Below are 15,228 nucleotides of genomic sequence, written 5' to 3'. Positions count from 1 at the left end.
GAACTAAGACCAGCTTTGGTAAACTACTTTCTAGCAGAAAAACTAAACCAGCATGTCTGAATTGACATACTGATGCTTAATTTAGTTCTCTTTAAAGATTCCCTTTCATTACAAAAAGCAAAATAGGGTTTATTCTGTTTACAGTGACCTTCTTCTGTACTTTTTTCTTTCACAAAGGAGTTAGATTTTCAAAATAGGCTGACTATATTCCTTTTCTTAAGCCACTGATAATTTTTCATGTGGTTCAGTTGTGCAACACATACCACATTAATCAGGGTGCTAGAAGTTAAATAGTTCTTAAAAATATGCTGCTATCAAGGACTGTAGGATTCTTAGCACCATTGAATATAAAATTGTTTGAGTTATCAGGCAGATACTGGTTTGAAATTTTGAAGTGGCTGAAATGGACATTTCTCTATGGCATTCTCATTTACCAGTTAATTTTTAGTGAACTCATGCCTTAAGTCTTGTTTTGATAGCTTAGCAAGTTAACTATTTTAAGACGTTTACATTTTAAATTTAAATGAATGAGTTGAATGGCAGGGCCTGTACTAAATGATAGAAGGAATATTGGTTTCTTTCCTGCCTGTTTTAAACAAAGATCCGTGTGGCTAAATTCAAAATTTATTTTCTTCCTTTCTGCACCTAAATATAATTTTGTATGTTTATTTTTTAACACTTAGTGTTTTACAAAGACAGGGAAATGCATTATAAGTAATATAACAGGACTAACTTGTTCTAGCTGCATATCGATTCATTATTCACCCTAATCACTGAGCAACAGGATCAAAAATTTCAACACAGAGGAATCTTACTCTTTGATTAACCCAAGACCGTGAACAAATTAGGAACCATCATACTAAAGGAAGCATTGGAAAGAGCAAAGACTTCTAAGTTGGTTAGTCTCCCAAAGGCAGGAGTCTTCCCCTTACTGTGTCTTTGCAGGAGTCAAATTAATTCTTTCTGCATTGAAGGATTTGAAGATGTTTGTGTTACAAGTCAAAACCACATAGTGCATTCTGTGTGAAAATGGTGTACTGGTGTGACAGGCTGAAACAGGGTAAGCACATGTGAAAAGCAGTAATAAAGGGTATTCCTTCCTGTGCTTGTGCCAATAGGTTAGGACCAAGGTTACCACCTCTTGGCTGCTCCATCTAGAATGGGGGGTGGAGGGGTATCCTTTTTTCTCCTGATTATGGCCTTCATACATTTTACATTACTGAAACTTTGCAGATGTGCGTACTATAGATTTGAGCAGAGTGTACTCAGAAACTTGTGAAAACCAGTCCTCGCATGGAAAAGCACGTGAATTTTGCCTTCTTGTCTTCTCTGCTAAACTAAAAGTTTTCTCTAGGAGAGTATGGAAAATACGTGACTTTTGCTTACGTTACTAATGAATAACGATTTGTCCCAATATGTTACAGTAACTAACAGTCTGTAAATTTAGTACAGAGTAATGCCTTTTAGGAAGTAAAGTATTCAGATTCCTTTGTATCACAATTAATTTCCATTTTTGTCAACTTTGCAAGCTCAATTATTTTGTCTAGAGCGAAAATTAATGAGAAGTTATGCTTGATAAATAAAGTAACTGCAAAACTGTATTATTGAATAGCTAAACCTATTTAAGATAAAGGTGCAGTCTGAACCAAGGTTCTTTAAACACTTCCATTCCCTTTCAAGAAATGACTTAGGAGGCTACATCTCATTGAAATTCCAAGGTATTATCACCCATCAAAGTAAAAAAAAAAAACACCACTAAAAAAAACCCCAACCCCCCCCGTGTTTTCTAATAACTGTTTGAGAAATGTGTGTGCTTATATTTTTATAAGAGCACTTAGCTGTGCACTTACAGTGTGCACCTATAACATATTTCTTGACTTTTATGAAAAATGCAGGGTTTAAATTACCTCATGTATTTTATTGATATGTTTTCTTTCCAAAGTAGACATAGTGTTGAATTTTATTTCCTTCTATGATATCATAGTATATGTATTAATAGAATTCTTCCCTTTGGGTTTGTTCAACCCAGAAATATGAATGTCTTGAAAATCGTGTTGTATTTTTCTAATGTAACTATACAATCATTCAAATTCTTTAGTTGCACATCTGTTCTGTAATGTGGTTATTTTGAAGGTAAACGTCAATGAAGCACATTAATAGGCACTGAAAAATAGAGCATAAATTGACTAGCTGCTCATGTCAGGGTTGGTTGAATGTAACTTTATTTGAACTGTAGCTTTACATTTCTTGTTGTTTGTTAAGTTGTGACCATAGTATAAAATTCACACACACACCCACCCCTTTTTTGCCCGCCCTGTAAAGCTTACTAGTTTGCTGGGTATTTTCATTTGTTCCTTCTTTTCTTAGCTCTTGAAGCCAGGAGACAATTGTCACACTTAATCAGTCAAGGACATAGCTGGTGATTAGCTAGAGTAAGGCTAAGGAATTGCAAACATTTTAGACTCCATCTACATCATATACTGCATCCCACCATCTGAGCACATATAATTCTCCTTGATTTTATTGCGACCCTTGTGGTGGGTTTACCTTTGCTGGATGCCAGGTGTCCACCAAAGCTGCTCTGTCACTGCCCTCCTCAGCTGGACGGGGGAGAGAATATAACAAAAAGTTCATGGATTGAGATAAGGACAGGGAGATCACTCGCTAATTACTGTCAGGGGCAAAACAGACTTCACTTGGGGAAATCAGTTTAATTTACTACCAATCAAATCCGAGTAGGATAATGAGAAATAAAACCAAATCTTAAAACACCTTCCCTCCACCCATCCCTTCTTCCCGGGCTTAACTTTATTCCCAATTTCTCTACCTCCTCCCCCCGAGTGGCCCAGGGGGACGGGGAGTGGGGGTTGGGGTCAGTTCATCACACGTTATCTCTGCTGCTCCTTCCTCCTCAGGGGGAGGACTCCTCACACTCTTCCCCTGCTCCAGCGTGGGGTCCCTCCCATGGGTCCACAGGTCCTGCCAGGAGCCTGCTCTGGTGTGAGCTTCCCATGGAGTCACAGCCTCCTTCAGGCACCCACCTGCTCCAGCGTGGGGTCCTCCATAGGCTGCAGGTGGGTATCTGCTCCACCATTAACCTCTGTGGGCTGCAGGGGTACAGCCTGCCTCACCATGGTCTTCATCATGGGCTGCAGGGGAATCTCTGCTCCAGCACCTGGAGCACCTCCTCTTCCTTCTTCACTGGCCTGGGTGTCTGCACAGTTGTTTCTCTCATGTATTCTCACTCCTCTCTCTGGCTACGATTGCTCCTGTGCAGTAACTTTTCTCTCCTTCTTAAACATGTTACCCCAGAGGCGCTACCACCGTCACTGATGGACTCGGACTTGGCCAGTGGTGGGTCCCCCTTGGGGCCATCTGGCATTGGCTCTGTCGGACACAGGGGAAGCTTCTATCGGTTTCTTACAGAAGCCACCCCTGTAGCCCCCTGTTACCAAAACCTTGCCACACAAACCCAATACAGACTCTGCGTATAGAAATGCTCACATAGTTGGGACCTACAATTGCTTCTTTTCCAACATCTCTAGATTCAATGCAGTGCATATCACTTAAGTGGGTTATTTTTGTCTGTCTCTTTTTCAAACTGTAAAATAAGAATTGTAGTATTTACTAGCTTTGGAAAACAATCCTGAGATTCTCAAAAGTAATTTGAGATTAAATACCTACCGAATACAGGTTACTATTATGTTAGTAGAAGCAGTCAAAAATGATTTTTTTAATGACTTTAACTTTCTTTACCATATTAGGGAGAGAAAAATAAAGATGTTGAACTAGTGACTTTGTTTTGCAGGTTCTTTCATGTTGGTGAATACATCTGGGAGATTTGCGGGACAGAAAGCTCACCTCCTGCTGCCCCATCTGAAAGAAAATGATACGCATTGTATTGATTTCCACTATTATGTTTCAAGCAAGAGTGGATCTAGCCCTGGCACTTTGAATATATACGTGAAAGTTAATGATGGTCCTATTGGTAACCCTATCTGGAACACGTCTATCACTGCTACTTGGAACAGAGCAGAACTGGCAATTAGCACTTTCTGGCCCAATTTTTATCAGGTATGTTTTACTTTTTATGAATTTTTTTTTTTCATAATAGTCATCTGCTTCTTAATCATGATTTAGACTTTAAATCAAAATATCTTTCAGTATGTTTTGTTGATTTTTATCTTAATTATAGTTTTGTAGATGATGCTAATTTTTTTCCAAGTATATGGCTGCATTTATATGTTTACATATATTTCTAGAATTGTATGAAATCTATACATACACACACATGCTTTAAATGAGGATGAAATAATTATATTGAAACAATTTAGAAATTTTGCTATTGATTTCAGTCAATTACCTCTGTTTCTCCATAATAAATTAATTGATTCGTTCAATTCATTAGGGATGCTGGAATTGAATGCCAGTAGATTGTATTGCACTAAAGTCTTGAAGTTTGATTTAGATCAGCAATACTTGTTGCTTTAGAAGCAGCAGAATCCTTTGAGTCTTCAGTTTGAATACAATATCCATTTGTGCCCCAACTACAAGTGTCACGTGTTTTAGAGCCTTGTTTCTGCTCCTACATGTGCTGTTTAGGGTGACCAGGTGTTTGGTGCCCCCATCATATTCCCGTTATGAGTTTGTCAATGTCCACTGCAAGGTACTCTGGGAGGTTATAGTGGACTTCTTTCTGTAGCTGCAGCAGCTGATCTGTGAGGGTGTCTTGAGTGAACTGAAACCGTTCCTTTTGCCCTTTTTCCTCTAAGGAAAAAAACAATCTGAAGAACTTTCTGGAGTTTTTCCTTCTGTGACAGTTTCACCCAGAACTGACAGAAAATCCTGGTCCAAAAGATGCATTTGGAGTAGCAGAACCATCTTGTCCTTGGAACATGGCATACCTGGTGGTGGGCACAATACTTGCAGACCCAAGAGCACACTCATTCATTTCCCTCTGCTTCCAATGGTGTGTTCCTACGTTGTGTAGTAGGTATTGACAGGGTCCATATTGGCATCCAGTGCTCTGCCCAGGGTGGCTAGGAATTGCTACAACTGCATCATCGGGCTTTTTGGAGAGGATTCAGGGTAAGTTTATGGACATCTCACCAAATTTCACTGGGAGAACTCATGATGTGGAGCTCCTATAATTGGTTGTAGGCTTGGTGAGGGAATACTGACAGCTTTTCCAGAAGGGCAGGCGTATTAGCAGAGTTGAGATTCACCTCAGTATTGTGGGAGGAGCTGTGTAGTACCTGCCTCTCTGGAGCATGAGGCTGTATCTTGATCATGGAGTCCAAGCTTGATTTAGCCATACTTTTGCATCTCTCAGGGTGAAAGGGCAATGTGTATTTTTGTTGCCTGTCAGAGTTCAAGGAGTGTTTGAATGATGCTTTTAGTCATATAGTTTAGTTTTAGGTAGTCCTGTGGGGAGCAGGGAGCTGGACTTGATGATCCTTACGGACCCCTTCTAACTTGAGATGTTCTGTGAGCTTACTGCAAGACTGTGGACCCCACGTTACCAATTTGATGCTAGTGTTGAGAATGCCCTCCACTGATACAAAAAGCCTTTCTATCTTGACTGAAATAATGAGGCCCAGTCTGTGTTATTAGCCTCAGTGGATGATGGGAGAAGAGTAGAGCATCCCACAGACAATTTTGGGGCTGTCAGTATAACTCTGGGTGGTTTGAAACATGGGATCTACTGGAAGATTTTGTGAGCATGCTGGGTGGTTCAGGAGTCTGTTTTTTATGGAAAAGAATTGCGCTGTGACCAGTAGTTAGTAAAGATGAGAATTGTGCTTCAAAGCCTCACTAGCTCTGAACCAAAATGCTAATGTGGACAGGGGAAATTTATTTGAAGAAGCCTTGACTCTGACTAGTAAATTTAAGCTAAATTAACATGTGATTAAAAATACAGGTGAAGTCTGACGGTTTTAAATCCTATTGATGTTAGTAATAATCTGTGTCAGATTTCTAACAATATAATACCTCTAACTGGTGTCTGTGTAATGTAGATATTCAGCCATAGAAATAGAAAGATAACCTTTCTAGCCTGCTTTGTCCTCGAGACCTGCCGTCTGGACTGTCCATCCTTATTTGTAGGTGAACCCTTATATGGTTGGATGGGGTAATGCAGTTTTGCAAATTACCGTGCATCAGCTCATATATAATAGATGCCTGAGTCTGTCTGTAATGGATTCCGCGTGCTGTCTTTGCCTCTGGAAATACAGACATTTTTATATAATTTTTCTTTCACTGAGGAGTATAGTAAGTAATTTTCTTTGTGTTTGCTCCATATAGTCTGAAATAATACCTGCTTAGGTATTGCAATTTGGTTGATGTGCCAAATTGTCTTATGCTGTAGTAATATCTGTGACAGTCCAAGGAACCAGTGTGAAATAGTGTAACTTCACTGGTTCCACTGTGGGTAAGCTAATTTATTCTTGAGGAAGCTCTGTCTCCATTTTGACAGCTTATGGTCAATCACGTCTCCATTTTGGTTGCCTCCATTCTCTCAGCAATCTGGGATGCAATTTCGTCATTTGCCCAGTGACACTTGCAATTTCACATTGTTTCTGAACTCTTTCCATCTGTTTTCGTGCTTTTTCGTCTTCACAGAGTCTGTTTTGGGGGGAGGCAGGAAGTTAGCTGCAAGCAGCTGGAGGAAGGGCAGGAAGAGGAGAAAAGGGTATATGTGGTATATCTTGTGAGAATGTGCATCCAAGTTAGGTGAGAGCTCAGATGACTGCATGTATGGTGGGAGAAGGCAGAGGACCCATCTTGACAGGTGTCTAGCACCAGGTCTGTTTCCTAAGCTGCTATTCATTTGATTCCAAAACTCTGACCTCCTTTGGCACAAATCCATTTGTTTCTCACATAACCTCGAAAATGTTAAGAGACTTCCTCCCAGGGATTTTCAGAGGCTGTCCAACCCTATTGAACAAAATTAAGAAAAGTCCACTAAGAAGATTTTTAAAGAATTATAGAGCCCTTTTTAACTTGCCATGTGTGAATGTTGGTAGTTTCCAATGAGTAGTCTTCAGGAAGAGATTCTGCAAGGGTAGATGGACAAAGCAGTGTAGTGTGGTCCGTGTAGGCATCTGTATGTTTGTGATTGCCTTGCAGTTCCATTCCATTAGTGGGACACCTACAAGGTGTCTAGGTGCAAATGAAAGCAAAATGTACTATAGAACTCTGAAGACAAATTATATATGATAACATTTCAGAGTTATAATATTTATAGAATTCAGGATGCTTAAAAACACACAGATGTTGGTCTGTTTTGCTGTTGATTCATGGAAGGTGTAGGCAAAATAACTCCCACTAATGGTAGCTGACTAGAAATTAGATTGTGTAGTGGAGTGAATTTTAATCCAACTTCTAAATACTTATTTGTGTAAACCACATATTATTAACACATATATATAAAACATTCAAAAGATTTAATAATTAACTGTATTTTATTATTCTAGCACCAGTTATCCAAGCTTGTTAATACCTTTCATGTTGGGTTTCCATTTAGAATTGACCCTTTAGAAGTACAGTCTCTGAACAAAGTAATTAATTTCTTTTAGTATACACATTTCTTTTTACTAGGTAATTATTTGCGTAGGTTTCACCCTATATGAAAGCCGTACTACGTATATAAATCACAATGATAACCTGCATGTTACAACACTAATTGTAGCTTAATTACTGCTTATTTAAACTTAAATTGTCAAGTATTCTGGTGATTACGGATGTATTTAATTCCATAATTAATGGTCTTCTAAGTGCTACTGCTTAACATCTGCCTTTGACTTTAGGGTATGTCTACGTTGCAGTCCAGTTACTGATTACAGTATGGTTGCAGTAACATAGGTTCAAGCTGCCGAACACTTTCTGAGGGTCAAAGATAATCAGCACAGCTTGTTCTTTTCTGCTGTGCCTCCTGGTCCCTGAGCTATTTGTTTCGAAGTAGCTCTACAGGAGCTAGTCTTAGTTCTGTATTATAAAATCCCTTTAGGAGCGCTCCCCTGAGGGAGCATTGGCTTCCTGTTTTTATCAGTGGTCGCAGGAGAAATTGTTTGCTTTACTGAGCTATTGTCTACTTGGTGCATCTTAAGCAAGAGCATCAAGGAGTTTATCATGCCATTGGAGACAGCCTGCAAACAAAACAAGGCTTCGCATAATTACTAAGACCTTCACCCTCCTCATTACTTGAATAGAATTAGGATGTGCACAGAAAAAGAGGAATAAACACTATGTAGATTTCTATGGGTAGTGCTGAGCCTGTTTTCAGATTGTTGGGGAGCAGTCTCAGTAGGTGGAGAGGCTCTAAAATTGATGCTTTGAGGTACAAGTAAGTCCTGAAAAGGCTGATCCTCTAGTGAGGAGAGGGTAGGAGGGTTTTTTGGGGGTTGTTTTTATTTTCTTTAATTTTTTTTTTTTTTTTTCCTCCTTTGGATCTTTTAGGAGGAAAATCTGTTGATTTCAGTGTTGTTTTCTTGTTTTGTGTGTTTGGGGTGAGGGAGTAATTTTTTTTTTTCCTTTTTCCCTAGGTTAGTTTATGATTCTCAGACCAATTAGTAATATTTTAAATATATTTTATGTTTTTGAAGCATTGCACTTTTGGAACTTCACAGTATGCAAAATGCCACCACTGGGTTGAGTCTGGTGAGTGGCTTGTGTTCCCTGCTTCTAACCCTGCAAGCAAGCAATTTGGCACAGCACTGTTGCGAGTTACACACCGTCCCCCTATCAGTTTTTACATTTTGAATTACTCGCTTTGTACTTTGCTGGGAGTCAGGCATGGCAGCAGCGAGCTGAAACAAATCTTGATTAAATAAAACAACAAATGCTGCAGTTTTAAAATCCAGAAATGGAATTGAAAGGGTTGAAAATAGCTTCCAGTGGAGTAACACTACTCTCTATACCACTGCACCTTCTTTAAACACAAATTCCTCTGAAGCTGGAATGAGAAAATGGGATAAGAGCCTGGCAGTAATTCCTGGCCTTTTTTAGTAAGGACACAAAGGAGTTATATGGTATCATTTCACACTGAGATGAGATTTACCCTTTACCATTCTGACACTTTCCCCTGTAAATTAGGAGTTTAGGGAATAAGAAGCAGTAGATCCAACCTGCCTTTTGAAATCTGGACTTAAACTTTCATTTGTTTCATAACCTGCTTTGTACATGCTTTGCTTGGAGTTTGGCTCATGCAATGTGCTTCAATCATCAGCGAGGACAGAGAATTAAGCTTCTTGTGCAGTAAAGGTCAGGCTCACGTTCTTGTGTTTTGTGTGTGTTGCATTCAACTGCACGCGTACGGTCTTGAACTGTGCTTTGAACTCAAAAGAAACTTTGAAATGCATATTGCATTTTGAATCACAGCCCTTTGTCACGCATCTTAAATAGCTCTTCTTCATTGAGCTGGGTGATTTGGGAATAGTTATTTTGAGAAAGATGCACCAGGGCAAACCACATACCTAAATTAAAAAACCCCAGCAGTCTAAAAATGGCCAAGGGAAAGCAGGCGTGCGCTTTTTGTCGTATTCACAAGGCTCTGTTATTTTCTTCCATCCCTTGTTCCTAATCCAAGAAAGCTTCTGGGTCTTCAGTAGAGAAATGTAAGACAACAACTGGTTTAAAAACAAGGAGAATGAGATTTAATAACCGTTAATGTAAGGAGCTCAGTGTTCGGCGTTGCTCACCCGTAAGGGGTTTCTTCGGAGTCTCAGGTTGGCAGCAACTGCCAAAATATTGTTTAATGTGCTTGAGTGCACGTGTGAGTGCCAAATGGTAGTTGTGTGGGAGTAAGAGGTGAGGAGAGAAATGACATAAAGTGAATTCCCAGCCAGGGAGGCCTGACCACATTTTAGGCAGCCCAAGTCAATAAGCTGTGACAAGTTTCTGCAGGGCCTGGGAAGGACCAGGTCAGGAACCTCCGCGCATGTGGCTTTGACGAGGCAGCGGTCACTGTCACTGTGCCCCGTGATAAAGCGGGTAGTCCTAGGGTGAGTCAAAAGTGGGGAAGAACTCAATCCACAGGGGCACAGGACAATGGTAGTTTTCTGGAGAGGAACTGTTCCCAATGCCTTGTAAAATACCGCCCAAGAAAGGCACTGTGTGGTGAAGCACGGCGGGCGGAGAGTGCAGTGTGTGCTGCGGGCAGCGTCTGGTACGTCACTGCCCGCTTACTGGGCGTGCAGAGGGGCAGGATTGCAGCCTGACGTTAAGTAGCTTTCTCATACTCGTTTCTCTTTCTTGTTTTTGCAAAGTGCTATTTTTAAGTTGTGTGAAGTAGCGTTTACATTTGGTTCAATCCACCTTTTGACTAAAGCATTGCGATTTTGCAACAACAAAGGCAGGAATTTACTGAGTGAGGTTGTGTGGCAACAAAACCTGTTTATTTCTATTGTTCTTTCAAACAGACAAGTTATCTTGAGTCGCACATTTTCAGCAGTAAGCATTTATGTTGGTGAGCAGACCCCTTTTCTTTGTTCATACGTAGCAAGGGGAAGTGGCAGGAATGAAAAGCTAATTTTGCCCTTCACTGAAGCAGGGAGGATGAGGGACAGCGCAGTGCTAAGCTGCTTCCCTGGTTCCTGTTTGGCAGGCCTGCGAGGGGGAGAACGGTGTAAAACAGCTCTCAGGCCAATGTTCGGCAGAGTTTTTCCTGAGCAAATGAATTCAGTCTTTTAACTGCTTGTTTCCGGACTGATAAGGTGACAGAATAATAGGCAAAAAATCCAAGGGCTGCCCAGTCTGGCTTTGGAGTGTTGTCTCTGTTTCGACTGGGGTCTGTTATATTGCCTGCAGGTGTTGTGTCAGCCACGAGGAGAGGCAAAGTTTGAAGGCAGGAGTGAAAGTATTAACTTTTCCAAGACAAGCAGCTTTTCAAATGTGAAATGATGGAAAAAAACTGGATGTGAAACAAGTTTCTAGATTCCATTTCTGGTGAAATTACTAGCAAAACTGATTGAGATTTGTGAATAGTCTTGACATCCCTAATACAAGCTTTTCAATGAATAAATGAGCTTTCAGAAGTGTTTCTAGGTCTGTTCCTGAGCACCCTTTTACAGTGTGCAGCACACTTACTAGACCTTTTCAAAACGTGTCATGTGTAGCATCAAACTTTTTTTTTCAGTGTAAAAAGGGAAAATGCTTAGTTAAGCGGATATTTTGGACCGTAGGCTTCATTTATTAATTTAAATAAAACAAAATACTGGATTTGGATACAGCAGTTGATAGTATTTCACAGCCTGTGAACAAAATGGAAATTATATTACGATACTTGGAATAGGTGTCATGTTCTTTTATATATGAAGTAAAAGGCACATCAACGATGTCTCTGAAAATGCTATGTCACTACTGGCTGTAGTGGCTCTTTCTAGTCACTAAAAATTGCTTATTTTATGTCAGAAGAGACCAAAACATATGATCATTAAAGTTGATTACAGCTTGACTCTTGCTTTTAATGGAAACATGATTAAACTGACAATGTTTCAGTCAGTATTACTTTTCTTTGAAACATGCCTTCTTCAATGGCAGTAATTGTAATTTAGTAGTATGTCCAGCTGGCAGTTTCTTGATGCATTGCCTGCTTTTTTTGTGGTGATGACAGTTTTGGTATGTTGTCTAGAGATAGGGCAGGATATTTCAGATCACTCATTGAGTCTTTCTCTGTTGTCATAAGCAGGTCTGATTCAGTTATTTCAAGGTTGTAGTTTCTGCCTGTGAACTGAAGGAATGGGTTCTACAAGCTTTTTTTGTCTGCGAGTATATTGCAGTAATGAAGTACTTAAAACCTCTCGGAGAGCCTGTAGCTAAGCTGCCCGGTTATGAATTATATAAATTATTTTGAGATCTTCTACTCGGGTATTATGCATGTTTTCTTCTCTAGAGGCCAGGTATTTGGTTTTGCTGGAAGTCAGGTAATTCTTTGTAAAAGACACTTTTATGCAACATTTGAAAAAAATTAGTTAAATCTCCATTGTCTGACAGTAATATTTTTAGCAGAAAACTTCTGACTGGTTTGGCTGGCTGCTTCAGAGGTGTGCATGTGCCAGTTCCTCCCAGGGTTTTTTAGAATTTAGCATATCTAAAAGTGAAGAACCTGAAAAAACCTCCTGCTCTGCAGTGATGGGATCATGGATCAGGTAAACCTCTCAGATGGCTTTGGGCAGATCTCCTTATACTGAATGCTCCAAAAGAGAGGGAGGTTTTGGGTTTTTTTTTTTGTTTTTTGTTTTGTTTTGTTTTGTTTTGTTTTTTTAAAAAAAGTTATTTTTCAATAAAAACTAGAAAGTTAACTGGCTTTTTTCTTATTAACAGAGAAAACTCAAAGCCACTAGGGAATACAGGAGAGAAATCAGTAACTGTTCCCAGCCCTCTGTGTTTTCACAAGCAAGCCTTTGCCCCTCCACACTTAGATTCGATTAACTCAGTGACTTTCTTAGTGGCAGCATATTTCCCCAGGAAATTTTTCTGCCGTTTCTGAGACTTGGCTGCCGGATCCCTGTTCTTCACCAATGTGTTGTAACATCCCTGCATTAACTGCAGGTTCCTGGGTCTATGCCATGGTTCTCATGACCTACAGTCTTTCAGTTCTTCTCCATTTTGAATAGGCTTGGTAACTCTTCAGGAAATGGAGCAGTCTCCTCCTCCTTCCAAGAGCACCAGCATAACCGCTTTTTTCAGAGAGTGTAACACAGACTGAGAATATGCAACTGTTTTCACATTTGTTAGCAGCGAGAAATGATTGTTCTTTTTTCGGAGTTCAATGAGTGAAAACAGGAGCTGCATTCTGGGTCTTGCACTGCCATCAAAACTTAGAGTTACTTTGTGCACATCGCTTATCTCTCTGTATTTCCATTTCAAGGCTTTTAAGATGAGGGTAAGAATGGTCATGGTTGGAAAAGCTCTTTCAGGTCTTCGAATGCAAGTTATTCTTTAATAGCTTCTGCTTTTTTCTTCTTTAATAGCTTCTGCTTCCCAAGATAGTTCTTAAGACCAGTTCCACCAGGAGATTTTCTTCTTTGTAGGAAAGGGGTGCTTTGAAATTTTGAATGGTCTTGCTCTGGATGCTCTACTGAATGCTGGGAGCCGAATCCATACCCTGTTCACTCTGTTGCTGTGCATCAGCAATATCAGCTTCAAGTGCCATCAGAGTGCCATTGGGCATTTAGAAGGCCACAGGCTGGAGCTTGTGACTGAGCAATCCTTTTCTTGCAGAACTTATTTCTGCAAAAATCCTTTGGTGGCTTTTGGATTTTCCTCATTGCCATCTTGTGTTTTCTTGTGGCTGCCTGATTCGTCTAGGGGCAACATTGGCTCTGTAGCTTGAAATTTTTGTGCAGATAGGAGGCAGAACTGGAATGAAAAGTAGTTTTTTCCTTGTCAGCCATGTGGAGTTAAAGCCATATTTACAGTCATTTCACTCCAGTGAGACTGGGAAAGAGAAGGAGTTAAGGAAGATGCTAAGTTCCTCAGGGGTCAGTGTTGGGACTGATGCTGTTTTAACATCTTTGTTGGCGACATGGACAGTGGGACTGAGCGCACCCTCAGCAAGTTTGCCACTGACCCCAGCTGTGTGGTGAGGTCGACACACTGAAGGGAAGGGAAGCCATCCAGAGGGACCTGGACAGGCTGGAGAGGTTGGCCCATGTGAACCTCATGAGGTTCAACAAGGCCAAGTGCAAGGTCCTGCACCTGGGTCGGGGCAACCTCAAGCACAGACACAGGATGAGGGATGAGTGGATGGAGAGCAGCCCTGAGGAGAAGGACTTGGGGGTGTTGGTAGATGAAAACCTGAGTGTGAGCTGTCACAGCCCACAAAGCCAATGGCATGCTGGGCTGCATCCAGAGCAGCGTGGCCAGCAGGTCGAGGGAGGGGATTCTGCCCCTCTGCTCTGCTCTGCTGAGACCTCCCTGCAGGGCTGCGTCCAGCTCTGGGGCCCCCAGCATAAGACAGACACGGACCTGCTCGAGTGGGTCCAGAGGAGGCCACGAAGATGCTCAGGGGCTGGAGCAGCTCCCTGTGAAGACAGGCTGAGAGAGTCGGGGGTGTTCAGCCTGGAGAAGAGAAGGCTCCGGGGAGACCTTAGAGCGGCCTTCTGGTTAACTTTCTAGGTTTTTTTGAAAAATACCTTATTTAAAAAAAAAGACAGCCCTCCCACTCTTTTGAAGCATTCAGTATAAGGAGATTGCTCAAAGCCATCTGAAAGGGGGACTACAGGAAAGGTAGAGGAGGGACTCTTGATCAGGGAGGGCAGTGATAGGACAAGGGGTAGCGGTTTCAAACTGAAAGAGGGGAGATTTAGGTCAGATATTCAGAAGAAATTCTTCCCTGTGAGGGCGGTGAGGCCCTGGCACAGGCTGCCCAGAGCAGCTGTGGCTGCCCCCTCCCTGGCAGTGCTCAAGGCCAGGCTGGATGGGGCTGGGAGCAACCTGGTCTGGTGGAAGGTGTCCCTGCCCATGGCAGGGGGTTGGAGCTGGATGGTCTTTAAGGTCCCTTCCAGCCCAAACCATTCTGTGATACCTGGGAGAGGTGTCCACAGATAGAGCAATGAGAAAGTTGGGAGAAGGCAGAGGCAAGAGATTGTGAAGAATTTGCTCACCTCACGGTTTGTTTTAACATCAGAACTGGTGCTCCGCCAGTGTTTATTCAGCACTAGGAAACTGTGATATAACATTATGGGGCTGTATGCTATCCTTGTGACATGTTTTCATTTTGTGTCATTCTCTTTCTGCTGAAATAGTTGCAGTAAAAGATATGGTACTGCATCTGTTCCAAGGTCAAGTACAGTGTATGTGTGAAAAGTAGTTTCTAAACTTTGTCTTTCTCAATGTATTTCCTGAGAGTAGTTACAAGAGCAGTTAGAGTTAACTTTCCAAGCAGAAGGGAAGTATTTAAAAAAAAAATTTAAAAAATCACGACCTGTTTCTTGAGCATTGGTGTGGAGATGTACCTGCTAACATTACTGGCATATTTTCTTTTATTCCACATAAACATTCTTAGGATGTTCAAAGCTAAGGCTGCCAAAATTTTGAGAGATTTACTTTGCAGTGTACTTAATTCAAACAACAAGAACGGTCCATTTATTTTGTGACCTATTTATAGCCATTAAACAAACCGTGGCAAATGGATCTGCTTTACTTAATTGACTACATTTGGTGGAAGATTAAGAGCATGGAAAATACATTCATGAAAATAGGTATGTTTGTGTCTGATACTGTGCA

At 41.0% G+C, this 15,228-nt stretch overlaps 1 protein-coding gene across 1 annotated transcript in view; it reads left to right on the top strand.

Annotated features, from left to right (window-relative positions):
• The window catches only part of PTPRM (protein tyrosine phosphatase receptor type M), a 475,520-nt gene that overhangs the window by 144,875 nt on the left and 315,417 nt on the right, over window positions 1-15,228 (top strand). Inside the window, exon 3 of the mRNA XM_086472548.1 lies at window positions 3,809-4,074. Coding sequence (XP_086328674.1) covers window positions 3,809-4,074 — 266 coding nt within the window. The remainder of the gene's footprint in view (window positions 1-3,808; window positions 4,075-15,228) is intronic.

The sequence above is a fragment of the Leptosomus discolor genome, chromosome 13 (assembly GCF_034619465.1).
Source record: "Leptosomus discolor isolate bLepDis1 chromosome 13, bLepDis1.hap2, whole genome shotgun sequence".
NCBI classification, from domain to species: domain Eukaryota; kingdom Metazoa; phylum Chordata; class Aves; order Leptosomiformes; family Leptosomidae; genus Leptosomus; species Leptosomus discolor.
Note: the sequence above shows the minus strand (reverse complement) of the source record. Positions and strands in the feature narration are given on the sequence as shown.